General features: G+C 42.1%; 1 protein-coding gene across 4 annotated transcripts in view; it reads right to left on the minus strand.

The window, feature by feature from the left end:
- Positions 1-26,346, minus strand: part of lama5 (laminin, alpha 5) — a 153,129-nt gene that overhangs the window by 88,275 nt on the left and 38,508 nt on the right. For 3 of the 4 annotated variants that reach the window (XM_028583486.1, XM_028583485.1, XM_028583484.1), the window contains exons 3-7: positions 14,358-14,475; positions 10,659-10,777; positions 8,742-8,912; positions 8,329-8,426; positions 408-523 (exon numbers count right to left, since the gene is read on the minus strand). In XM_028583486.1, coding sequence (XP_028439287.1) covers positions 408-523; positions 8,329-8,426; positions 8,742-8,912; positions 10,659-10,777; positions 14,358-14,475 — 622 coding nt within the window. Of the gene's footprint in view, positions 1-407; positions 524-8,328; positions 8,427-8,741; positions 8,913-10,658; positions 10,778-11,787; positions 11,876-14,357; positions 14,476-26,346 lie in introns of those variants that run through there. The other variant, XM_028583487.1, reaches the window with a different exon arrangement.

A 26,346-nucleotide genomic window follows, 5' to 3' on the forward strand; every position in this document is an offset into this window, starting at 1 on the left:
CTGTGATTACTTTACGCCCCAGCATCAATGCGGTCTGAAGTGGACACGGATCTTACGGCACAAATGTGGCAGCAAAGGAGTATATTCCAAATATGTTGATCATATTCAGGTTCATATTCAACCAGAAGAAAAGAAGCTATTTTATAGAGACAGATGTGTGAAAGTTACCAAGAAAGCTAAGAGCAGCACTGTTGCCATGTGCCTGTTCAGCTTCGTTAAATTAAGGCCAACTCGTTCTGTTGAACCAACACATTCCTCTGCAGGGATCAGTGATTCAACACTCTGTGTGTGTGTGTGTGTGTGTGTCTGTGTGTGTGTTTTTCCAAGCATGAGTTCTTCCACGTATGCTTGAGCGTGTGTGTATGTGCGTCAGTATCACAGTATATCAGGACTATGGTACTACTCACGTTCACACTCGTTGGCGCTGTAGGTCGTGGCCGGTTTCCATGGTAACTGGTTGTATCCAGGGCAACACTGGCCACAAGACAAGCCACAGGTGTTGTGCTGACAGTCGCACTGTAACCTGTAAGTAACAACAAGAACAGTATAGGTAAAGAAAACAACAGCTATAGTTTTATATGATGTTATTTTGGCATCACCTTTGGATTGCTTTCACACACACACACACACACACACACACACACACACACACACACACACACACACACACACACACACACACACACACACACACACACAACTGAAACATGCCACGGTATGTACCTATCTCTGCCCATTGTGCTTAAAAAAACATCATTTGAACTTTTCTCAAAAGTTCACATTCCTCTTCCTCTTACCCTGCTGCTGTCACTTCAAAGATAAAGACAGAAAAAGAAAGAAAGAAAGAGGAGTGTGACAGAGAATCAAAAGAAAAGAGAAAAGTGGAAATAGCCCCCCACCCCCCTCCCAACAATGAAAGAGTTAATCTTTCCCCTTCATCGACAGCGGCTGACTGCTTCACCCCGGCTGTTAATCGGATTAGTCTGTAAACCTGCGGCCTGCTGAGTGTGGCCAAAACACAGCAGAGAGAGAGAGGAACAACCCTCTCATGCCATTCTCTCGTCCTCTTAACCAGTCAAAGAAAGACAAACAACAGGAGGACTGGAGCCACAGGAAACAGAAGTGCAACAGAGAGGAAGGAAACAAATCAAAAGAAAATCACCGATCAAATGTTATTCCTGTGGTTTCAGTTGACTTCCAATTGGAAGAGCCATTTTGGTTCATGTTTGTGTTTGTTTGGTTTCAACCTCCGGCCTCTTGGGGCAGTAGTTCAATTAGAGATAAGGTATTACAATCAAGAGGGAACTGCACTCAGGTGTTAACCTGGTCCCACCAGACTCTGATACATTATCCTGGTCCTACCAGACTCTGGTCCATTTCGTTAGTACAGAGAGTCTGGCCTCTCTCCATTGACAAGTGTTAACTTCCTTGAAGGCGGGTACTCTGTTGAAGTTTAAAACTATTGGATCTGCCCAGAGCCACTCTGGATCTGCCAGAACCAATCGCTAACGTTTGGTTGTGACGTGGGCTTAGCATCGCTAGCGTTAGCCTTAGCCAACTCCTTCACCGCTAACGGAGCGAGCTGGAAAATCAAACTGTTTCCAAACCCCGTGGGGAGGAGGGCCACAACATCATGGCCACCAACACAACTCAGCAAAGATTTTCTTTCTTCAAATAAAGAAAAAAACAGAATAGCAGTACTTTATGGATAACTTAAGATAATCATGTCTCTGTATGCCAAGTTTTAGATAATAGTCTCCCCCCTTTCATTTTCTTTACATATTTTTCTGAACCTTTCATGATAAATTTCTCTTGAAAATAATAATCCTTAAGAATAAAAATTAATGTTCTTGAGTCCTGAAGTTTATTGCAATGTTGATGATAAAAACACAAACCCTGGACTGACCTTCAGGTTTTCAAACATTAAAAACATGGCAGCTGTTTTGGAAATAAGGGTCTGAATAAACTGAAGCAAAAGATAAACCACGCAGCTGCAAAAAACATGTTTCATTGTGTCTACAGTTGCAAGTTTAAGTAGTTCTTTTTGGACTCTTTCAAGAGTTGGTGTTTATTTCAATATGTGGTTGATGTATTGGGGACTTGTATTTAATTATTAAGGGGTCAAACGTCTCAATAACAGATGGTATAATAACATTTTAAATGTCTGTGGAGAGCTTGCTCTTCTGCGGGAGGGGTGTGACTGCACTCTGCTCTGTGCTGATAACATGTCTGTGTATTGTGTTTCAACAGGCTCATTGTGTTCCCAGCTTTCACCTTGACTATCTGATCCATTCATTCAGTCTCTCTCGCTCACACACAATTTCATTTGCACGCTCACTCATGCGTCTCTTAGCTCTCTCGCCCTCTCTCACTCTGCATCCTTCTCTCCTTTCCTCCCTGGCGATCAGTTCTGTTCAAGCGTTATAGGAAATGACTTTCAATGGATGGTTTCCACCCAAATTCACTACTTCCTGAGCGAAGAATTTGGTCATTACTCAGAGGGCTATGAAGCTGGATTTCACTTTTCAATCTATAGTTAGAATACCAGAGTTTCATTCAAGTTTGCCATTCTGTTTTCCCTTTCATTATTTCCTGAATGTCACATTATCTATATCAGAAGAAGTTAAATTACAGGAACTCTACATCACTGAAACAACGTCACTGGACCACAGACAAGAGACCGGACACCGGAAAAACAGGGGTTACCAAGAAATTATTATTTTGTGTTCTTAATTTTGTAAATTCCAATGTGTTTACTTACTCCAGTTTAGTAACTGCAGCACTGTCTTTTTAAAATTGTGAATTTCATATGTTAAGCTGGACAGATACTGTATGATTGTTTGCTGTGTTAACTCACACTAAGCGTTTTAAATTACCCTTCCTACATGACCAAAATGTTACAAGTTTGGTACTTACAATGTTTGTTACAAAACTGGATCAACCAGTGCTCTAAGACCCTGTTCACACCTGGCATTAACATCTGTCCTGGGTGATCCAATCCCAAATTTGTGGGTTTGTCCCCATAGAAATAATTCAGCAGATTTTTTACATCAGTGCTTCTACTTTAGGTAAACTGACAGTACTTCCCCCTGAGGACACTCTCTTGACCATAATGCATCTGTGTTTCGTGTTTCCTTCAAACTGCAAAGTGTTGAGTTTCTCCCAGTCATGATAATATCAGCAGTGCCTTTAAACACAGAGCTCCAGTCAGCAGTCCTATAACAGTCTATAACACACCTGCTGGATAGAACAACCTTAAACAAAGTGCCGCATTGATGTACGTTTTCACATCTGCATTCCTTCGCTCTGACACAAACCAGACCGAGGATCTCCAAAAGCTTGATGAGGTCAGGAGGGATTTATTTAAATTCCTCACGCCGTGTTCCCATCAATCGAACACCTGCATGAAACAAACGCAAGTGTACTCCAGGGATATACTTGAATGTTTGAAGAATTAGAAGAATAATAAAAAAATGTTGACCACATTGCAACAGGATATCAATCCGCGTCACTGAATGTTTAAAAAGGCCAGAATTCTCCCTGAATCACATTTTCTATCCACTGCACTATCACACCTATAATTATTTCAATGCCAGTTCCAGAGCAGAAATTATGTCTGAAGAGTACTTTAAACAGTTTGAAAGCGTTCCTGTTTTAGCGATTGCTTTTTCCATTGAGGTTAATCATTCTGTTATGTGTGAAAGAACCAGAAGAGTCCTAAATTAAACACTGACTACATTTACATGCACATAATATTCTGTTTTTTGCCCTTATTCCGAGGTCTGCAGCCCTGCAAACTGTCAGCTGGTTGGTTTGTGTACAGTAACCATAGCAACGCACAGAGCTGACCATAAGACAGGCAAGAGTAAATGTAAACAGGCAAGAGGCCGTAAACTGCAGTAAAAACCCTGATTGACACGCATATTCCGAATGTGCTGTATACATGTCCAAAGAATGCCTATAAAACCTGAATAACACCCAAATATCCCACATGTCTTAATTGGAAAATGCTATATTCGGAAAAAAAGCCTTATTCGGAATATCCAACCAGAATAAGCTGTTTACATGAACTGTATCAAATTCCGAATATTAATAATAATAGTGGAATATTGGTGTGCATGTAAACATCCTCACTATCTCCTGAAGCTCAGGCTACTCTTTGGTAAAGACAAACAGCTGTATCTAAAGGCCAAATCTGTCCGGTATATAGCTGATTGTGAACAGCTCTTAGGAAGGAAACCGTGCACCGTGCTGCCTTCGCTAAAGTCAGATTAAATGATGACGTGTTTTATGAAATATAATATCTGAGCAGTGGCTTTAAATGAACACCCGCCAAGCCGCCAACTAAGCCGCTAACTTACTAGCCAATTTGGCCGGTGATGAAGTAGTGATGTAGTACAAATCCTACATTTCCCATGAACACTATGTCGTACCCTGCATAGCTACGGTTCATAGTATACCATTGTCTGTATATTGTAGTAGCATAGTATACCAAAAGTGGGGAAGTGATTAATTCTCAGCATCAAATAGCCCCAAATCTGATTATTATTTGGTCCTGTGGTCTTCAAAAAATATGAGACTCATCCCCAGTTAACCTCTCAACACTCTCAATCACTGCTGGAATTAACTGTAGTAATATTAGAATAGGATAATGTACTAAACTCACAAAGGAATTACAAAAAGGCACAAGAACACAACTTATCTTCCTCCACAGTTCCTTCCTCTTTAAGCTTTGTTATTATCCTCACACCCAAAGGAAAAGTCTCACACACACGCACGCACGCACGCACGCACGCACACACACACACACACACACACACACACACACACACACACACACACACACACACACACACACACACACACACACACACACACACACACACACACACAGGCTAATGATAAACCCAGATGTAGCCTCGCCTCTTGGAGCTCTGATCCTGAACTGGAGGTGATGCAGCAAAGTGAAACCAAATGGTGCTCAACCGGACTAACTATGTGCACATATATTCCACGCAGCCCGCTGGCTACAACATGATCCAACGTGATGTCTGCACTGAAACCTAATTAGGCATTAAATGAGTTTAATGTTTAGTTTTCAGTCAAACTTATTCTAACTGTATTATAATTATTGGGGCTACATTGAACCCTGAGCACTTCATTCTTGTTGTTTATCCACCCGTATGTGGATGTCTGGGTCCAGATGAGCAGAATTATCATAGACTAAATCAATGATGTTGAACACATTTTGTTTGTCTGTCAGCAGGATTTTGGAAAAAAACTACTGGGCCGATTTCTATGAAACTTGGTGGAAGGGTGTAGCATGTGCCAAGGAAGAACCTCGGGGCAGATACACAAACTATTTTATAACTTTTGCTAACATTGTGAGATAGGGCATGGCTTTTTGGCGGTGATGCCCTTCTCATGTTTTCATTCTAGGCTGCAACTGTTGTAACCCGATCGTTCCATAGTACAAAGTATGACTCTGCAAAATACTCCATTAGGCGTGACGCTTTGGGCCTTACAGTAAATTCCAGCGCTGCTAAACATGATTTAAAACCCTGGTTACATTTTCAGTTGAACCATAGCATTGTAAACATGACATCTCCAACACACATTCACTGCGACATACTGTACGTCACAAAATGCATGGGATATGAGGGATTTCAGGAGATGAGTATCAATATACCATAATCTCCTGAAATCCCTCTTATCTCGTATAAATGGAGGAGTGAAGCCAGAACTGGTTCAGCAGGTACTGTATATTTAGGGTGTCTGAACTGTACAGCCTACAGACACTCTCTGTTAAACTGCCGTACATTATCATGTCAGTAGAAACACTCTCTGTAGAGTACATTGCCAGAAAGAGATTAAAGCTCACATCCTGTATGAAATCTGAACTATACAACCAGAGCCATTAAAACACCTCAGTGCATTTTTAGACCTGAATTATACCTAATTGTGCTGTGGAAGTGGATTTAAGATGTCGGTCTAACTAGTTCTTTGAACGTACACATGTTCCACCAAAACAACTTCCTTCCTGAGACTATTTTGCAGCGGCACTGTGGCTCCGTCTTTAAAGAAATGCCAATAAACCAGAGAAGGTTTTTCTCCCATCCAGGAATGCTGTGTGGACTAGCCAGACCCTCCTCTGTAGCGCTGTGGAGGAAGGTCTGGCATTGCGAGACTACTCTGCTGTCAGCTGAAAAAACGTGTTACACGCCGAGGGGAGAAGCGTGTGAAGAGGTGGTTGCATGCAAGCAGATATGTGAAAGTACACAGACGTCGTCCTCTTACAGTAACTATCGGGGCCCCTCCGAGATATTACAAACACCCATCAAACACACAGTCCTCTGCCACAAACACGGGCAGACACGCAGAGGACGGGAGGTGAAGTTGAATTTCAACAGCTTTAGTTTAAACACACACCTGACAGCGTGTCTGAGGCTGAACTCCGCTCTGCTCAGCGTCTAAAAGATACAGACTCAAACACAGATATGACATTTTGGAAAATGATTGCAGTCTCTGCTTACAGTGTAACTGGAGATCTCAAAGTCTCGGTCTGTCCTAAGGGATTCACCGAAATGGCATTTAAACTCTGAGCCAAGACACAAGCACATATTTTGGGCTGATAATGAAAATGATAATGAATAATGCGCTCCTCTGCTGCCTATTGTGACTGATATGTCACTTTAGTAATTCAACATTAATCCAGGTGATGGCTGCAAAGGGTAGGTATATATCTGGAAATGTTCCAAGGGAAGTTAAGCTCTGGAATTTGGGGAATCGTTTGGAAAGTTTGTACAATTTCAATATAAAAATCTTACCTTTTCATTGAGAACTCATTTGGTGGAAAATGCACATAAAAAAGTAACACTTATGGCATGTTAAAGTTAAAAGTATGTCCATTTAATTCAATTGTAACCATCCACTGCATTTAGCAGCATACTTTTCATCTTCTTTCATTACAGCATACACAGTTTGAACTTGTATGTAAGTTTTTTTTTCTAGCTTTTTACCATGTGGCTTGATTGATAGTGGTAACATTAGCTTGATTGAGCATACTCATTGAGGAGTTTTAATTCATCTCCATTCTTTCTTTATTGTAAAAAACATTTTTTTTATAAATGAGTTGTTACTTCAAACCCTAAGTTTGCACACAGTCCACATTAGCTGACTTGCTAGCTAGCGTTGGCTAACTTGCAGGGTTATGCCTATGTTCCCAGGTAATTCCCATAAATTCCTCTTACATCCCACGAAAGGTTTCCACCTTGAGTATTCCCAAAATTTTGCAACCCTAATCCTGGTCATGATACCTCTGTATGTCCTCGCTCTTCAACTGGTCTCCAAATCCAGATGTAAAATGAAGACAAAAGAATCTGTATGATCAGCGAGGTACAGTGATTTCATTTGTTTCCCAATCTTACATATTGTCATACAACCCTTGGGGAGAACGTGCCCCCAGATTGACTACCGCTGATTTAGAGTAGAGCAATAACCCAAAACAGAGCCACCTGTCGCTCTGTATCTACTGTCAAACGAATGACTGCTATCTTCAGGTTCAAAGTGTCAACCCTCCCAGCAGCAGTACATTCGCCTCTACTGTACATCAAACTATATGACAGCCCAACCACCCCTCCCCCCGTCTCCCTCTCCTCCCTCTAAATCCCTCCTTTCCTCCCAAATTCCCAACTCAATCATGTGCAACAACAGGCAAAGAGCTACATCACCGGCTTTCCAAGAGACCGTCTCCAGATACCTTCAACAAGTCCGTACAAGTGTGTGTGTATTCATGCATATGTGTGTGTGTGTGTGTGTGTGTGTGTGTGTGTGTGTGTGTGTGCATGCGTGCGTGCATGTTTGAGGCCGTGTGTTGGAGCAGGTAGACGTGTCTGTTAACCAAGACATTCGCTCATCTTTGTTCAGTCGAGGACACACTCGCACTACAAAATCCAGTCAAAACAATGTTGGTTTGCCACAAGTCTGTGAGTCATGACAGTGCAACCCTGTGTGTGTGTGTGTGTGTGTGTGTGTGTGTGTGTGTGTGTGTGTGTGTGTGTGTGTGTGTGTGTGTGTGTGTGTGTGTGTGTGTGTGTGTGTGTGTGTGTGCAACTCACGTTTCAGTAGTGTTTATGTATTAGCAGGTATTGCGTGTGAAAGCGTTTCACTTGTATGTGTGTGAGTTAAATTGTGAATAATGACCCAGATGGCCCCTCATACTGTATATGTGTGTGTGTGTGTGTGTGTGTGTGTGTGTGTGTGTGTGTGTGTGTGTGTGTGTGTGTGTGCGTGTGTGTTTGTTAAAGGTTGGGTATATCAGTATCCTACTTGTAGGGGTCATTGGGGTCCTTGGCGTTGCAGGCCTCAGCGTGTCCGTTACACACACAGCGTCCCCCGATGCTGATGTCTTTGATACTGTAGTAATACTGTAAAATAAAAAACAATACTAAACATGAGTTCTACATCTACAGATGGTGTTAATGTGCAGATATGCAGCGGCAAAGGCAGAAAAAAAAAGAAGACTGACTGCTGGTAAAGATGGATTTAAACCATGCTGGATTCAAACTTTTCCAATAAAAGGTCTAATGTTGTAATGTAATCAAAGACTATAATTTAGGTTAAAACTTCATCATTTTTTCTTCTTCTTTTGTTTCTTTCTGGGTTACCCTATAGATTATATAGGATAGGTAAGTGTATTAGTGTAATGTTCAAATCCGTCCCGATTGGTTGCCCTGTCTTACTCTGCGGGTGACAGTGGGGTCCCGGAGCGCCTTGCCCATCAGGTGTCCCAGCAGCGTGTTGGTCCTCAGGAAGCGGAGCCGGATGTTGGTGGCCTTGGTGAAGTCCCTCAGCACTGGGGAGTAGGAGAAGTTCATGGCCCCGGGCCGACCGTTCACCAGGGACACCACCACCTGGGACAGGAGGACAGACGCTGCATATCAGCTCACACACCCCAAAATATATTAATTACATCAGAGGGAGAGTATCAACCAAATTATACTCACAATACCTGCTCTACTGCATCATAATACTATACATAGACTATATATACTGTGTATAGTACATAATGTGCTTTTTGAAATTGCTCTGCATGCTCATTTCCTAGTTCAGTAACTATTTCAGTACGTTTATGAACAATTTTAGAGTGACAAAGATATGTGTGAAAACAGCTTGGTAGACTCTTTGGAATCTTGAAGATATTTAGGTCCTGATTCCACAACATGATCTCGATAGCAGCTTTGCAGTGCTTCAGCTGACTATTATTTCCATTATCGATTTATCAACGGATTATTTTCCCAACTAATCTATAATTTTTTTATCTTTGTGTATTTTTGTATATAAAATGCAGAAAACTTGTGAAAAACGTCTATCACAATGTCCCAGAGTCCAGTCCAAAACTTTAAGATATTCAGTCACATATGCAGCACATCCTTATGTAAAGTAGGTGGAATTAAGGAATGTTTGCTCGAAAAATGATTGAAATGATTTATCTATAATCATATCTGTTGCGGATAGGGATGTCACGATTCTCCAAATCCATGATTCAATTCAGTTTTCTATTTAAACATTTTTTTCAATGCCACAATAAGAGAAGGGTTCTTTGAGTTTCTCAGAGTTTACGAGGTGCAATTGAATGCACCGTTGGTTTAACACATGAATGCACAATGGAGTCTCGTCGGAGACCACATGCTTTACCTTTGTTGTTTGTTTCAATAACTCACTCACGGGGAAGGCAAAATGTTTCATGAAGCTGAGTTTGACACATGCTACCTGCCGGTAAGCTAACATTACCCTGTGTCTGCAGCTGCATGCTACCAACTTGTAAGCTAATGTTACCCTGTGTCTTTAGCTGCATGCTACCAGCTGGTAAGCTAACATTACTCTGTGTCTTCAGCTGCATGCTACCAGCAGGTAAGCTAACATTACCCTGTGTCTTTAGCTGCATGCTACCAGCTGGTAAGCTAACATTACTCTGTGTCTTCAGCTGCATGATACCAGCAGGTAAGCTAGTGTTACCCTGTGTCTTCAGCTGCATGCTACCAGCTGGTAAGCTAACATTACCCTGTGTGTTCAGCTGCATGCTACCAGCTTGTAAGCTAGTGTTACCCTGTGTCATTAGCTGCATGCTACCAGCTGTAAAGCTAACGTTACTCTGTGTCTTCAGCTGCATGCTACCAGCTGGTAAGCTAACATTACCCTGTGTGTTCAGCTGCATGCTACCAGCTTGTAAGCTAGTGTTACCCTGTGTCATTAGCTGCATGCTACCAGCTGTAAAGCTAACGTTACTCTGTGTCTTCAGCTGCATGCTACCAGCTGGTAAGCTAACATTACCCTGTGTGTTCAGCTGCATGCTACCAGCTTGTAAGCTAGTGTTACCCTGTGTCATTAGCTGCATGCTACCAGCTGTAAAGCTAACGTTACCCTGTGTCTTTAGCTGCATGCTACCAGCTGGTAAGCTATGCTGTGTCTGTTGTTTTTTTCTTTGGACGTGCACAAGTAGGCGAGGGTGGATAGAGAAAAAAATACTGGGGGAATTGCTGATTTCGCTGATTGATTTAAAATTAAAATTGTGACACCCCTAGTTGCTGGTTATGTTTCTGTCAATTAACTGACAAATTGTTTCAGCTCAACAGCTGTCGACCAAAACGCACACTCACCTCTCCATTTTCCAGTGGGACTATACGGGAGTATTCGGTGGTGCAGACAATGTCGTTATCATTGCTGATCCTCTCAATGGTCCTCTGTCCAAAACGCTCAATACAGTCTCTCTTGGAGGCTACACACACACACACACACACACACACACACACACACACACACACACACACACACACACACGAGAGAGAGAGGCAGAGAAAGGGGGGAGAGAAAAGAAAAGCTTCTAATCAGCCCAGCCACATATTTGCAAACGTGTGAACATCCTGAGCATTTTGTTGCATTTTAATGATGCGTCTCCGTGTGATAGTTAGAGGAGGGTCTCGGCTTGGTGGAGGTCTATATTTTACCCAATAGTCCTCCCTAAATATACCTCAGCTGCATTTTCAGCTTCACAACAGCTGGAATGCACAATCAGTAGCTCCAGTAGAACTAATCTCTGTTTAAACTAACACACCCAAACCAAAATATCTCATCAACATTCTGGTATACTGGGCATAAACAGGAGGCAGCGTGTATACTCCGCCCGTTGCTGGTAGTTGCCATGGTAACATTAGTAGCTTAGTCTCAGAGAACAAGACCTCATGAGTCAATCAGGAGGAGAAACGTTGGCGTCCGTGTCAGCATGGCCAAAGGTCTCCGTTTGGAGCCGTTGAGACTGAAACACAACCCCGCAGATTACCAACCAAAACGGGTCAGAAGTGTTTCCTAACGTCTCCGGTTTAGGGGCTTGGAAACGCCAGAGCAGGGGGAATAAGAGGGGGAAGCGCCAGAGCAGGGGGAATGAGAGGGGGAAACACCAGAGCAGGGGGAATGAGAGGGGGAAACACCAGAGCAGGGGGAATGAGAGGGGGACATTCCAGAGCAGGGGAATGAGAGGGGAAAACGCCAGAGCAGGGGGAATGAGAGGGAGAAACGGAGCAGAAGATATAAGTTTTAAAACTAAAATGTAGCAATGTCAATGTAGCCTAACTCTGTATAACTCCTTTTAAGCCAACCCTTACTGTAAACCTTAATCTGATCTAATTCAATATTAATCTAGAATTATTTTTTTTAATGTATCAATTATGTAGGTACAGCAGCCCTGAATGGCAAGTTTTGTTGGGCATTGTTGGGCAAAATGCAACTTACAAAAACCAAAGATATCCAATTTATGGAGATGAAAAAGCAAATCCTCACTGTTGAGAATCTAAGTTGATCCAATCTTGCATAGTCCCTGACAAAAAAACGACACTATTTTCAGATTTTTTCACACAATTCAGCCACTTTAACAAAATATGACCAGCCTGAAGTCTAAAAGGTGGGTTAAGTTCATCTCATCTCATTTCATCTCCTTGTATAAATGTTGGCTGCTCGGTCTGGCTCCAGAGAAACAACCATCTGTCATTTCACACTGTATAAGCGTGTGTGGCACTTTGAGGCTGCGGCTTGTTTAAGTCACGATGTTTCTTCATGAAGACGCAGCGGTACGTTCCTGGAATACTTCCCCTTTATCTCCGCCGTGGGCCCTTGGCACAGAAGAAGAGAGAAAGACCACGAAAACAAGACAAAGAAGAGGAGGGACGGGTGACTTTATAATGTCAAGATGTCACTGTCGATTATTAGAGTGTGTGCGTGTGTGTGTGTGTGTGTGTGTGTGTGTGTGTGTGTGTGTACTGCTGACAGCTGCAGCAATTAGTTGAAACTAAAACTGACAAATAGGTTTACAGCTTTGAGGCCCACACTAATTTACTCTGTAGTACCACACACACACACACACACACACACACACACACACTTCACACACTGCCTTTGTAAAAAAGCTCTACAGATACTGTAAAGTATATCTAAAACAAATGTTACTTTTACTGAATTGTTGGGGTTAAAAAGAATAGGTTCTCAGCAGGTGGGAGGTGATCTTAAGTAGCCGCGTCAACTTGAGCCGGCTCGGGGTGACAGTTGGCACGCCTGGCCCTTGTCCTGGCACCAGAAGATTTTGGGGATGCACACTGAAAGTAGTGACAACTAGCCCCAACTAGCAGCATTTTAAGTCTCATCATTTGTCAGTCCAGGAACCAGGTGGACCAGATTTAGGAAGCTTCTGGGCCACGAATGTTCGACTACCTGACAAAATGGTTCAGAGTGAATAAACTAGACTACACAAAGCGTAGTTTGGTCACATATTAACGTTACACATGGTTGTAGATAGCAAACCGGCTGGCTAAATCAAAGAGTTTAGAAGCTAAGTTCCTGGCTACACGTAGAGAGGTAGCATTGGACAGGTTGGCCACCTGTGCAGAACACAGGGTTGTGGCAGAGACTTTTGGTGTCAGTGAGACAACCGTCCACCGCTGTGTGTATGCGGTGTGCAGGGCCGTACCATTCAAGCTGTTGAACCAATTCGTCAGTATACCCGACGTGGCTGAGGCCCAGGCTACAGCGCACCGCAACTCCACCACGAGTGTACGGCGCCCTGGATGGGACCCGTATCCCGATCCTTCCCCTGTCCGATGGATACCGGGACTATAGTCATGTGACTTACACGTTCGCTACGTCACAAGTTATTCGGCAAAAGCTGTTGCCATCTCCCATTTTGCACGTTAAGTCTTTTTTGAAAAACGCAAAAAAAGCGAGCAGAAAAACTTTTTTTGCCGTTTCCGTATTCCATTTTCCGTTTCCATATGCGATACTTCAAAATGCGCATAAAAATACGTTGATGGAAACGGGAGTCCCTGTGAGTCCACTGGTATATAGTGTAGTTTTACTGCAGTTATGTACTCACAAGCATTCTGAGAACAAGCTGTAAAGTTTAACGACTTCACCTTGAAGAATTTCAGGTTAAAGATATCCATCAAACTCAAGATATTTCATTTCTTTGCCATCTATAGGACACCTGGGGCATCTTACAATACTGCAAATAACTGCCCACACACACACACACACATGCACCCTCTTCGACTACAAGCTGCGACCTGTTAGCAGACATGCCTGGAATTCCCCCTGCAGCCCACCTGGACTGACAGCTGCCACAGCCAATCAGATGGCAGCTCTAATGATGTAATCCCCTCCCCCCACCTCCCTCGGGGCTGCTGTTTAACTCTAAGATTAGAGGGAGAATTAAGGAGAACCCTAGGGGAGGTTAGGAAAGCATGAAGTGATGAAGATGGAATCTGACTCTGTTTGCTCCTAATAACCAGAATAACATCTGGAGGCACACATGCATTGTATAGGTGAATACATAGGCGTAGATTTCAGGGGGTGGGGGGGTGCAGGGGATGTGTGTGTCCCCCAATATTTAGAAGAGGTAGATTTGTCCCCCCTCATAAGACAACCCCCCTCCCCAAAAGAGGCAAAAATAACCTTTCAGGGGGCTCGAAAAGTATTGGAGAAACAAGAATTGTGTCTACTTTGCAATATCTTTTGTGATTTCATGTCTTTTATGATGATTTTTTGTAGAAACTTTGGAGGTCTTGTTCTCTGACATGAGAATGCAGGAAATGAAGATTGACGCTCAAAATGTTGTGGGGTCCCATGTGTGTCCCACCCAATGTATTATATATATATATATATATATATATATATATATTCACCCAGGGGCGTAGGGCTCGTTTCAACATTAGGGTATATATATATATATATATATATATATATATATATATATATATATATATATATATATATATATATATATATATATGTATATAATATATGTTTCTACTCACAGGCGAAGTACTGCCAGGGCTGGTAGGTCTGCCCAAAGTCCACGGATCTCTCCAGAACCCAGAGGTCCGGACGGGGAGAGTTTGCAAACTTGATCAACACGTAGGCCACGTGGAAGACCTGCAGAGACACAGAGATGAAGACACTGACATTATTCACATATTCAGACACAGTTGGCACCGTTGGGTTAGCTCTGAACATGTCTGATGATGAAATATGAGAGTAGTAACTGCAACACTGGAAACAAGACCTCTGAAGTAGAAACAACCACACTGACATACCCATCAACAGCACAAATATATTCATAGTTCTACAACTCTGGTCTTGATTACTGTCATTGCCGGGCTGCAATTATGTATTGAAACAAGTTCTTTGTTTGGATTTGAAAGGAAAGTAAATGTGCATTTAGAAAAGAGGATATCAATTCCTAAATTAATTATTTCAAATTATATCAAAAAATACAATTGCAGTGAAATATAATCTGTCAGTTCCTTATATGTTTGCACTACTGCTACATCCCGCAGTGCCCTGCTACGTCTGGATATGCCCTGCTATGCCCTGCTATGCCCTGCCACATCCAGCTATGCCCTGCAGTGCCCTGCTACACCCTACTATGCCCTACTACGCCCGGCTATGCCTTGCTGCGCCCTACAGCGTTGTGTCCGAGGTCTATCATTGGACACATCCAGACCACAGATGTCTGACGGAAACATACACGCCCACTTGTGTGAGAAGAAAGCTACGGTTGGAAGGACAACGTGGTAGGAAACGGGACAAGCGGGCTGGGTTTAGGAAAAGAATAACGGGGTTGGGTTTAGAAAACGGGACACGCAGGACCCGATCCCCGGTCTCCTGGGTGGAAGTCCGGATTTTCACCCTTTCATACTACTCACTACGCCGTAAATTGACACGCAACAACAAGTTCAACTTTTAGCTTCTCTTTGTCACCCCGTCCGAGAAAAAACACACACACACTCTCTAATCACCTGTGATCGCCACACTTCCTTCTTGTAACAGACAGTTCTGTCAGAGGTGATGACAACACACAAAACAAACACACGCACGCACGTACACACACACACACACAAAGACCTGCAAAAACTAGCACTACTCCATCACTGGGGAATGCCATGCAGTGTGTGTTTCAGGCTGATGAGAGAGAAGAAGGATGGAGGGAGGGAGGGAGGGATGAGGAGGAGGGGGGAGGAGGGGTATGGGGGAGGGGCATGTCATCTTTCCCTGTTGACAGAAGAGAAGTTTTTCCATCCATCTCCATCCATCCAACCATTCACAACTTTGTTACCGCAAAGTTCAGGGATCAACCCTGTCACAATCACAATCATTCACTCGGCTCACTTTTTTTGTACGTATATAGTATGGTAGAAAGAAAGTAGCCAGAAAAAGCCCTTCAACATGTATATCCCAACTCTAAACTACAAAGAGAGCACGGACTCGTAACAGACTTTTATATCCACTTTAGTACAGAAGATTGTCCTGTTAAAGAAGGGGATTCCTTCTTCAGACACAAATAAAGGCTTAACTAAAGGCACTGTGTGTATATAAGCACGTGTGTGTGTGTGTGTGCGTGTGCGTGTGCATGAGTGTGTGTCTAAAGGACTAGAAACAGAAAGCGAGGCCCCTACACGCCCCTCGGGGGCCCAATGAAGACAAACCCAGAAGCATTCCTGTGATTCCAGGGTGGACGTCGGACCAGCTCACAGCACCTGACTTTGGTTTCTAAGTGAAAACACACGCGACTGAACGTGCAGAGAGATCAGAGGATCTGCTCTGAACTACACCGCTCTAGTAGGCTCTGATCCATGTTCTTAGTTGAATGCTTGTTTTTATGTTTGCACCATACAGTAGCACTTTTAATTTCGTTGTATGTGCTTTCTCTCTCAGCTGTCTGTCTCCAGGTCTCAGTGGGAGCACGCACGCACGTTTCTCTCCAGCATGCACACACACACACACACCCCCTCCACAGGATTTATGGATTAGTGGTCAGCCTCCCAGGTCAGCCTTCCCTGAATTGCCTGTCAATCCCACCAGTCGGACTGCCATTGCCATGGCAACGGGCAGCCAGCAACAGGTCAAACTAGGGGGGAGAGAATAAGAAAGAAAGAAAAAAAAAAAAAAAAGAGTTTTTCTTTTTGGATAGTGGCAGACAAACCGCTCTGAAATAAACTGGAGTCAGTAAGTGATGACTCAGGGTGGAGGCAGCGCCCCCCCACCCCCCACCCCACACACCCTCCCACTCACAACTCAGCTATCAAAGACGCCTCCCCGTCACTCGCTCTACCACACACTCCACACACACACACACACACACACACACACACACACACACACACACACACGCTGGCCCTGCTATTCTCTTAAAGAGATCGACGCACACACACCAAGGCACAAGTATAAACTTCAGGCCTGACCTAGGCTATGCAGGACCATAAATCAGAAGTTCATGTGAGTCGTAATGGACCTCTTTCCAAGGGGGGTGAGTGAGCCTCCACAACGCATACCTCCTATGGGGAGATTCTGATGCTACCAAGTAATCACATCCCGTTAGCATCCCATTGACTCCCATTCTTTTTGGCGTCACTTTGACAGAGAATAACTTTACATCTGAAGCGTTTAAAGACTCTATTTGTCCGTTGTTTAATTCTAAAGAAACACAACAATGTATAAAAGGCTCCATTACCTTGTACCTCACACTTTTATAAAAAACGATTGTGTCATAACTACGCGATTTACTGTCACACAGTAGAGGAATTACCGTATAGTACTATGGTATAGTACAGGAGAAGCTCTCAGGCAGTTTCCGGCTTCTCCATCCAACCTGACACACACCTGCTAACACACGCTGGTCAAGACGTATAAGAATTATCAAAATGTAATGTGTACTGTGTGCATATGTCCAAGGAATGCAGGTGTGTGTGTGTGTGTGTGTGTGTGTGTGTGTGTGTGTGTGTGTGTGTGTGTGTGTGTGTGTGTGTGTGTGTGTGTGTCTGGCCCCTGGCTGGTTTAATAATTGTACACATTCCTCGGTGGCACCACATTCCCGGTGCCTCAGGTAACCATGGAGATAAGACAGGAGGCACAATAAAAAAAAGAAAAGAGGGAAGGGAAGGATGGAGGGATGAAGGAGGGATGAAGGAGGGAGGGAGGAGGAGAGAGATAAGATCCAACACAAACTTGAAATGTCACCTATTGAGACACTTTATAGAGAGAAAAGGTTGTGGCTGAATCCACTCTGTGTGCATATTTATTAGATATTATAGGAATTTGATATTTCATTCATCGTGTAATTTGAGCGTGTCAAATTTGTTAAAAGGCCAAATAATCGGTAGCTGCAGCCCTCCTCTTATCCATGAACTGCATCGGCTAGAAAGCACAGTACACATGACATACCTGCTGCTAAAAGGTGACTTCCCTGTAAAATGAAGCACACTGCTGAGTGACTCTCTGATTTCCTATTACACCCAAACGCATCACTTCTGTCACATGAATATCCAGTTAAATCGATGTCTTCGGTATTCAAATGTGCCTCTGGGACTTCAAAGATCTCACAGCTGAGGAAGCCCACATCTGGATCGCCATCAAAATAATCCAATCAACTGCTCTCTGCGGGGCGGCTGCAAGTCATGAGCACAAAATCCCAAAGCATAAAGTAATATGATTACTAAAATAAATCTAATAAATCAATCGTAACTCAATGGAGGACAAAAAAAAGGGGGCGGGATGGATGACAGGAGAAACAGATGCAGGGGTTGAAATGAGGTCCAAGACAGAAAGACTCGGAGAGGAAATGAGTGTGTGTGTGTGTGTGTGTGTGTGTGTGTGTGTGTGTGTGTGTGTGTGTGTGTGTGTGTGTGATATCAGAGTATCAGTGTGTGACAGAGAGACAGGCAAAGAAAAGAAGCTGTGAAATGTCCCCGTCAGAAAACCACAGCAGAAAAAACACAGAGCTGCCAGTCAATGATGACATCAGCGACAACACTGTGTGAATTTGGTGTGTGTGTTTACTGATCATGTGCCTTTTTCTTTATCTGTAAATCTAAGTAATATAGCTGCTCTCTTGTCTGTAGATAACATGTGTGTGGGGGAAATAGATTGGTCTAATCTGATTGAGGAGGACCTTAAAGAATACTATATTCAGTCTGACATCGTGTTGAGTAACACTGAATTACCTAAAGATTCCATTGCATACTATGATATTAATTGTAAGAACATGGTATTGAGCTGTGCTCCCTGTATGAGAATATTGTGAAGTCCCTCCTGGTTTCAAGCAGGCCTCTGTATAAGACACACAGATTATACAAAGTCAAGCCAGGCTGGAATGACTGTGTGGAAGAGATACATGCTGAGGCAAGAAGGGCCTTCAAAGCATGGGTTGAGTCTGGCAGACATAAACATGGTCCCTTATTTGAATATAAGAAACATGTAAATGCAAAGTTTAAATATGCTCTACGTTTCATTAAGAGGAATGAAAACATTATGAGGTCTGACTCTCTTGCAAGGAAGCTGCAATACAATAGTCCTATTGATTTCTGGAAAGAAATCAAAAGAATGCATAATTGTAAAACATCGTTACCAACGAACATTGATGGTGTCAGCGGCTCAGAGAAAAATGACTCAGTTAGCAGAAACATTATTATGAGCTGTTTAACTGTGTTAAAAGTAACTCCTTTACAATGGGTAACATTGATAGTAATGAAGACGTGACTGTTTACCCTCAAGAAATATATGATGCAATTATGATGCTAAAAGATAATAAGGCATGTGGTATGGATAAGATATCTGCGGCGCATTTAAAACTTGCAAGTATTTGTTTTACTGGGTTGTTAGTCCATGGTATTTTACCTGATTCTATTTTATCTGTCACATTAGTGCCTATCATCAAAGACTAACAGCTTGGATAATTACCGGCCCATAGCTTTGGCCAGTATTTTACCAAGGTCTTGGAGAGGACTATACTGAATAGGCTGGAAGAGTTTGTCCTGACCTCTGACAACCAGTTTGGCTTCAAACCTAAACATGGCACGGATATGTGTATTTTTGCCTTAAAGGAGGTCCTAGATTTGTATAATAGGCATAATTCCACAATTTTTATGTTTTATTCATGCCTCTAAAGCCTTTGAATGTGTAAATCATGAGAAGCTATTCTACAAATTGCACAACAGAGGGGTTCCCAAATATCTAGTGAGGATCTTGGCTTTCTGATATGCTCATCAGTCAATGTATGTGAAATGGGGTAACTCTATGTCTGCCCCATTCAATGTAAGCAATGGAGTTAGGCAGGGAAGCATTTTATCTCCCTTTCTTTTTAATCTTTATATGGATGATCTATCAAAGCTGCTAAACAACTGTGGAACAGGCTGTATGTTTGGGGACACCATTATCAACCACTTGATGTAAGCAGATGATCTGCTCATTCTTTGTCCATATAGTGCTGGCCTTAAACAGTTACTAAGGGTCTGCCCCCAATATGGCTCAGACTTTGATATTAAGTACAATTCTAAGAGTAATATTATGATTGCTAGAAGCAGGGAGGACAATAAACTTTAATTTCCTGCTTTCTCTCTGTCTGGTACTGTCCTTAAAGTGTGTGATTCTGAGAAGCTAAAACCAGCATGTAGTATTTTAAGCTGGTAGATGGATTGAAAGAAATAGCTCATTATAAGAAATGCCAAATGCATTCTCAGTCAGTCAACTCACTGATTAGTTAACTTACTTATATTCGTCACTATGAACGGAATCTAATTGGGCTGGAATCACTCTACACTGTGCTTTTCAATCAGAGCTCACACACTGCCGCAGACAGGGTTCTGACATCACACAGCACCAACAGATGTTCAGGCGCGCGTGTGTGTGCGTGTGTATGTGCGTGTGTGTCTGTGTGTGTGTGTGTGTGGAAACGCGTGTGAGTTTTTTCTTAACAGAAAGCCTGGCGGATGGGCAGATTATTCTGGCGTCGTGTGGGCGTCAAGAGAGAGAATGAGAGAGAGAGAGTGTGTGTGTGTGTGTGTGTGTGTGTGAGTGAGGTTGATAAGAGACATGAATAAGGAAATAAAGTAAAGCAGTAAAGAAGAGACAGAGCTACAGCTGCATCTGGCAATAGAGATTTAATTAAAGGACCATTCCGTGGTCACAAGTGTTTTCTGCTTGTTTGTTGCATTCCTTCAATCCTTTGTTAAGAAAAAAGTGATTATTTTTATAGATGTATAAAGCATAACAATACATATCCCACAGGTCATGTATATACATATATATACTGTGTATATACATATATATACATATATATATATATATACATATATATATATATATATATATATATATATATATATATATATATATATATATATATATATATATAAGGGCAGCTCCCTTTTAGTCGATTAGTCGACTAATCGGTGGTTTTGGTCTTAGTCAACTTAGATTTCTTTAGTCCATTAGTCATGTTTGATACTTTTTTCATGCTGAATGACTTATTTTCAAAGAAACGTACGAGTACATCTCTGGTAAACACAAGAATTAAAGTGATGCTTTAACATGACTCTTTGTGGAGATCTGTCGATTAAATCAACTAATCGATTAGTCGGTACAATTGAATGAGTGTTAGTCAACTACGAATTTCTTCAATCGAGCACAGCCCTAATATATAGACAGTATAAGGCATAAAGCATAAGGCATATATATTGGCATAAGGCATATATATATATATATATATATATATATATATATATATATATATATATATATTATATATATAGGTGTCAAGCCTGCTAAAAGGAATGGATGAATTGATTTCTATTCAACGGACATTCTTTTAGTCAATTTCAGTTCAATTAACAGTTTCAGTGGTTTGGTAAGCAAAAATGCCAAAACATTCACCATGTCCACCTTCTTAAAAGTAAGGAATTGCTGCTTCTTTCTGTTTTATATGAATCTACATCACATCTACAATTGAAGATGCTTCATACATTAGGAGGATGTAAAAAAACGTGGAACGTTCACTCATCCATTCACTCCACTGACTCTTCTTCTTATCTGTCAGTCAGTGTGTAATCTGTCTCACTGTGTCTCTGCAGACAGATGCACTGGTGCCAGACTGAGGAGCAGCTGCTGTGATCTCACACACACACACACACACACACACACACACACACACACACACACACACACACACACACACACAGTAGAAGTAAGAAGTTGATTAACTTCTTGCACAGTGTATCAGTGTGGAGAGACAGCAACTGCTGTCTGTGTGTGTGTGTGTGTGTGTGTGTGTGTGTGTGTGTGTGTGTGTGTGTGTGTGTGTGTGTGTGTGTGTGTGTGTGTGTGTGTGTGTGTGTGTCGGGCTTGGACAGCTCCCACAGAGCGAAGGTCATTCCTCACATTCCAAGTCAATCTCAGTGTCTCTCTTGTACCTCCCTTTCCTTTCCTAATCCTCCCTGAACATGTACTGTATTCACCCATACCTCCCTTTCCCTCTCTCCCTCTCTCTTTCTTTCTTTCTTTTGTTTGTTCCAGGATCATGTTCAGAACGGCTTGTGATCACAATGCCCTGACGCATATGAAAGAAGGGAACGGATAATACTTTGAGTAAAGTCCAGTCGGCTTTACTGGAAAACAAATAGCATTGTATGTAGTGCTGTACAGAATGTCATTGTTTAACATCCAAAGCTTCTATTGAGCTTTTCTGATGAAGTTTTAAACAGCTGTAGTCACACTTTATGATGTCATCACCTTAAAAAAACAAAAAAAACTAAATCGCTCTGGAGTTACTGGAAATTCTGAAAACAATCCTACGCAGCAACCACAGGAATCTAATTCTACAAATAGCGTTGTAGTAATAATATTAGTGTAGCCTAATCTTTATCTGCAACTGTGCAGAAATACCAGGTTTAAACAAAATGGATAGATATGCAAAAAAAAATAAAAATAAAGCTGTACATTTAAATGTTGATATGGAGTTTGGATCGTATGCATATGAATCAGTTCATGATTTCAAATCTGGTCCAGGTATGTCACGATTGATTAATTGATTTTTAAAGGACAATTCTGGTGCTAAATGACCCTAGGGGTTAATAACATATGTGTACAGAGTTGACCGTCCTCTGGGATCTGTTTTCATGCTAATCGAATGCGTCTCTAGTTTTAAACAAGTTACCGCACATATGTTATTAACCCCTAGGTTCCTTTTGCGCCGGAATGGTCCTTTAGTTGTTTTAATCAACTCAAATTAACTTTTCTTCCTCAGTCAAAGCTCTGACCTGCTGCGCAAATCCAGTCAAATCTCAAAAGGTCTATTCCATTTTCATTCTTGTAACGGAGCTATGCTGCTCCAAACATCACCACCATTTGGATTTGGACACTGGGATTTTTGCTCCCATGGAGGAACACACTAAAGAGACCAACGTTAGTTAACAAGTGGCTAATTATATATGCATGTGCCAATAAGGAGAAGGAAGAAACCAACAAGTGCCATTTTAGCACTGTACGCCTACCATCCACCAGAAGACTCTGAACAGACCTTGAAAAGTCTGACACCATCTCACATCTAACGTTAAAGACTGTCATGACATGTAAAGACTGGGGATTAGAGGTCGACCAATTAATCGGTCGGCCGATTTTTGGCATTTTTTTACATAATCGGCATCGGCCAATATCCCAGTATTTTAAGCCGATTAATAGGCAGGCGCATCTGCGGGCAGCCTAGTGTTAAAAACATGAATAGGCGACATTTTTTACAGCGCACTCAGACCAGCTGCCTCCAGCCCCTCCCCTCGTTAATTCTTGCGCTGTGTGTCTCGCACAGTCACTTCAGGCTCCGACGCTACCGTTAGTAGTAGCTAGCATATTGCTGGTGTTCTTGCCTTGGGATTAACTGTACTAATAAAACCGTACAAAACACCGCGGCCACACCGCTGTGGAAGCTCCCCGAATGTCATTTATCAAAGCCTGGTTGTTACCCCTGTGCGTGACAGTCTCATCCACTCCTATAACGGAGCTAACTGGAGCTAACCGCTAACGGAGCTAATCGTTGCTAACAGAGCCTTCAGTTCTCCGTGCCTGTATCCATTAACTGCATCTATGGACTCGAGCATGAATAAAACCCTTACTTTTATTAAATTGGCTGGACGAGTTTTAAATTACAACTCAGAGTTTTGATCCTAATGAGTGCAACAGGACATGTAACAGTAGGATCCCCAAAACACAGATACAACACTTCAACAAATGAACAATGATCTAACAAACAAGGTGAACAAGAATTGACTTTAGATAACCCTAGTCTGATTTGATTCAACAGGAGTTAGGTGGAAATAGTGTTGAGATTAATAATAACGTGTCACTTTCTGTGAAGATGTGCAGATTTGTATTCTCAGAATTTAATAAATGCTGCTAAGTACACTAAACTTTTTTTTTTCATTTACAAGTTTATTTGACAATGTTTATTTTCTTCTTACCTGTTTCGTTTATTTAATATATTTTTCATATATTATTTATACAATATACAGTATGTTTTTAAATTATACATTTTTAATTGAAGTATACAAGTGTAGATTGGTGAAGTGTTCAATAAATGTTTTTGTTGAGAAATTCTGTGTATATTAGTGTTACATTTTATCTTTCAAATAGAGGTTTAAAAACAAGCACATATCGGCCAAATATCGGGCAAAAAAAATCGGCAGCATTTATCGACCATCGGCTGACCCTGATTTCTAAAGATCGGCATCGGCATCGGCCAGAGAAAACCCATATCGGTCGACCTCTACTGGGGATCTTGCAGGGTCACACCCTGCAAGACTACAACTAGGTTTGTTTTGAAAACCGCCAGCTGACTTTTGACTGGGTATGAGTTTTATGACCACCTTACACCAAACGACGGGAGAGCGCCCCGACTCTAGCAAGACTCTCAGGATTTCATTCAGATATTGGAAATTAGTCTGCGACGGTTGAATTGCTTGAAAAGTCGATTGGCGTAAGGTCGGCTCCCTCTCTCTCCAGGGGTTGGGGACTGTCCATCTACTCCTCCTTCAGAGTCCCAGGATAGAATTCCTGACAAAGATTCCTGAGGGAAGACTCTCGCAGTGCCTCTTAGATTTCAGTGAGAACATTTTCTGACAGTTTTGGGTTTCGCAGTTTAAACCAAGACGCCTCTATAAACGTGTCTTGTTAAATTCTAAGGGCTGAAAACGATACCGTGTCTATCAAAGCAGAGGCTTTGACTTTTCCACTGGGGACTGATTTATCCTCCAACAAAAGTGAGAGGCTCACAGGGCTTGGCGGGAAAGAGCTAAGGGTTCAGAACTGTACGCTTGAAAAGGACTAGTCCGTACAAAAGTGTCATCTGAAAGTTCGTCATCAGCTGAGGGCCACTCGAAAGATGGGGTGAAACGCCTGCTGGCGTACAAAATGGCAAGATGTGATGAACTCTACAAATGGATATATAATAAGTTGGATTTGAGCCTAGGGGTTTTGCCAATAATTGGCATATGAAGTTCAAAACCACTGTTCAATTTTCCTTCTTCAACGCTCCATAAAATAAGACATTTGACCCCGTTTGAAGTCAGGCTCATCTATCTATTACTATATTTATTATCTCCACCCAGGAGTCGCAGGCCTGACAGAGATAATTGCACAAATATATCCTTCAAAAAGGGACAGTTCACCCCAAAATCAAAAATACATATTTGTCCTCCTACTTGTAGTATTCATCAATCTAATATTTGGTATGAGTTGTCCATTGTTGAAGATATCGGCTGGAGAGATGTCTGCCTTCTCTCCATTATGATGGAACTAGATGCACCTCGGCAGTGACACTTTATTGGAAGGGCTGTGCATAAGACTGACATGATAACGTCATAACTATGACATGACACCTGTCATGAACATGAAGGAGTCTTTATGAATGTTCATAACTGTTGTCATTAAGTGTCATTCGGTAAATTATGACACTTTCATTGAAAAAGTTAGCATTGTTCGAATTGTTGGGGTTATGACAACTTGCCATTAATGAAGACAACCATGTCTTTGTTATGACAACTTGACTTTACCTAGTCATAAATATGTCATGGCAGGCCTAAGTATCAAACTTTAAGAAACTATTTAGCTAGTCATTAAGTGGTGGGTTTTTACATTGGCTGTCATGAGACCATTATAACGGTGTCATGACTAATATCCATGACCTCAAGTCAAGTGGAACCATTTGGACTTGTCATTAAGATGTCTTAAAAGTTATAAAACCAGTTTGGCGACAGGGAATGCAGTACCGAGGTGAGTTTTGGACAGATATTGTTAGCTTTAGGCTAGCTGCCGTTAGCTAGTTAGCTTGATTCGTCTTCTTTTCCCAGATATGTAACCCTGGAACTAGACATTATCTACACGCCTGTAAATGAAAGGTAGAGAAACCCCGACCAACACTTAGAGATCTGTACTTAATAACAGCCTACATGTTCCCAATAACCACCTTCATATTCCAACTACACACTTCTGCCAGGTGGCATTTGGCTGCCCCGAGGCTACAGATGTACAGAGACAACGTGCACACCTTTACCACCTATACATTCATGCAGCCGGCCCATACACGCTCAGCCAGTGCTCTCAGTGTTTCTAAAACCCTTCTCAGAAATGTTCAGGAATTACAGACACTCTGTCTTCATCTTTCCATCTTTCCATAGAGAGGCAAAGTCCCTCCCCTTCCTGTGGACCCCATGGGACCTTCTTTTGGAGAAAGAAAATATGTACAGTAGTGAACGGGGAGAGACAAATCATGAATCACACATATAAAGTTAGTCAAATTCATCGTATTTCTAGCCCCGCCCCCGTATATTGCAAAGTGACACTGGCACAACAAGAGCTGTTGCATAATACACAGAATTTCAGATCAATCAACCATATCTACTGGGCATCCATATGTCTACCCTTGGACCACTAGACAATCCTGGGAATTACAGACTTCCCGGCTTGGTAGGGAACGCAGCGCTA

Source organism: Perca flavescens, chromosome 7 (assembly GCF_004354835.1).
Source record: "Perca flavescens isolate YP-PL-M2 chromosome 7, PFLA_1.0, whole genome shotgun sequence".
Lineage (NCBI taxonomy): Eukaryota > Metazoa > Chordata > Actinopteri > Perciformes > Percidae > Perca > Perca flavescens.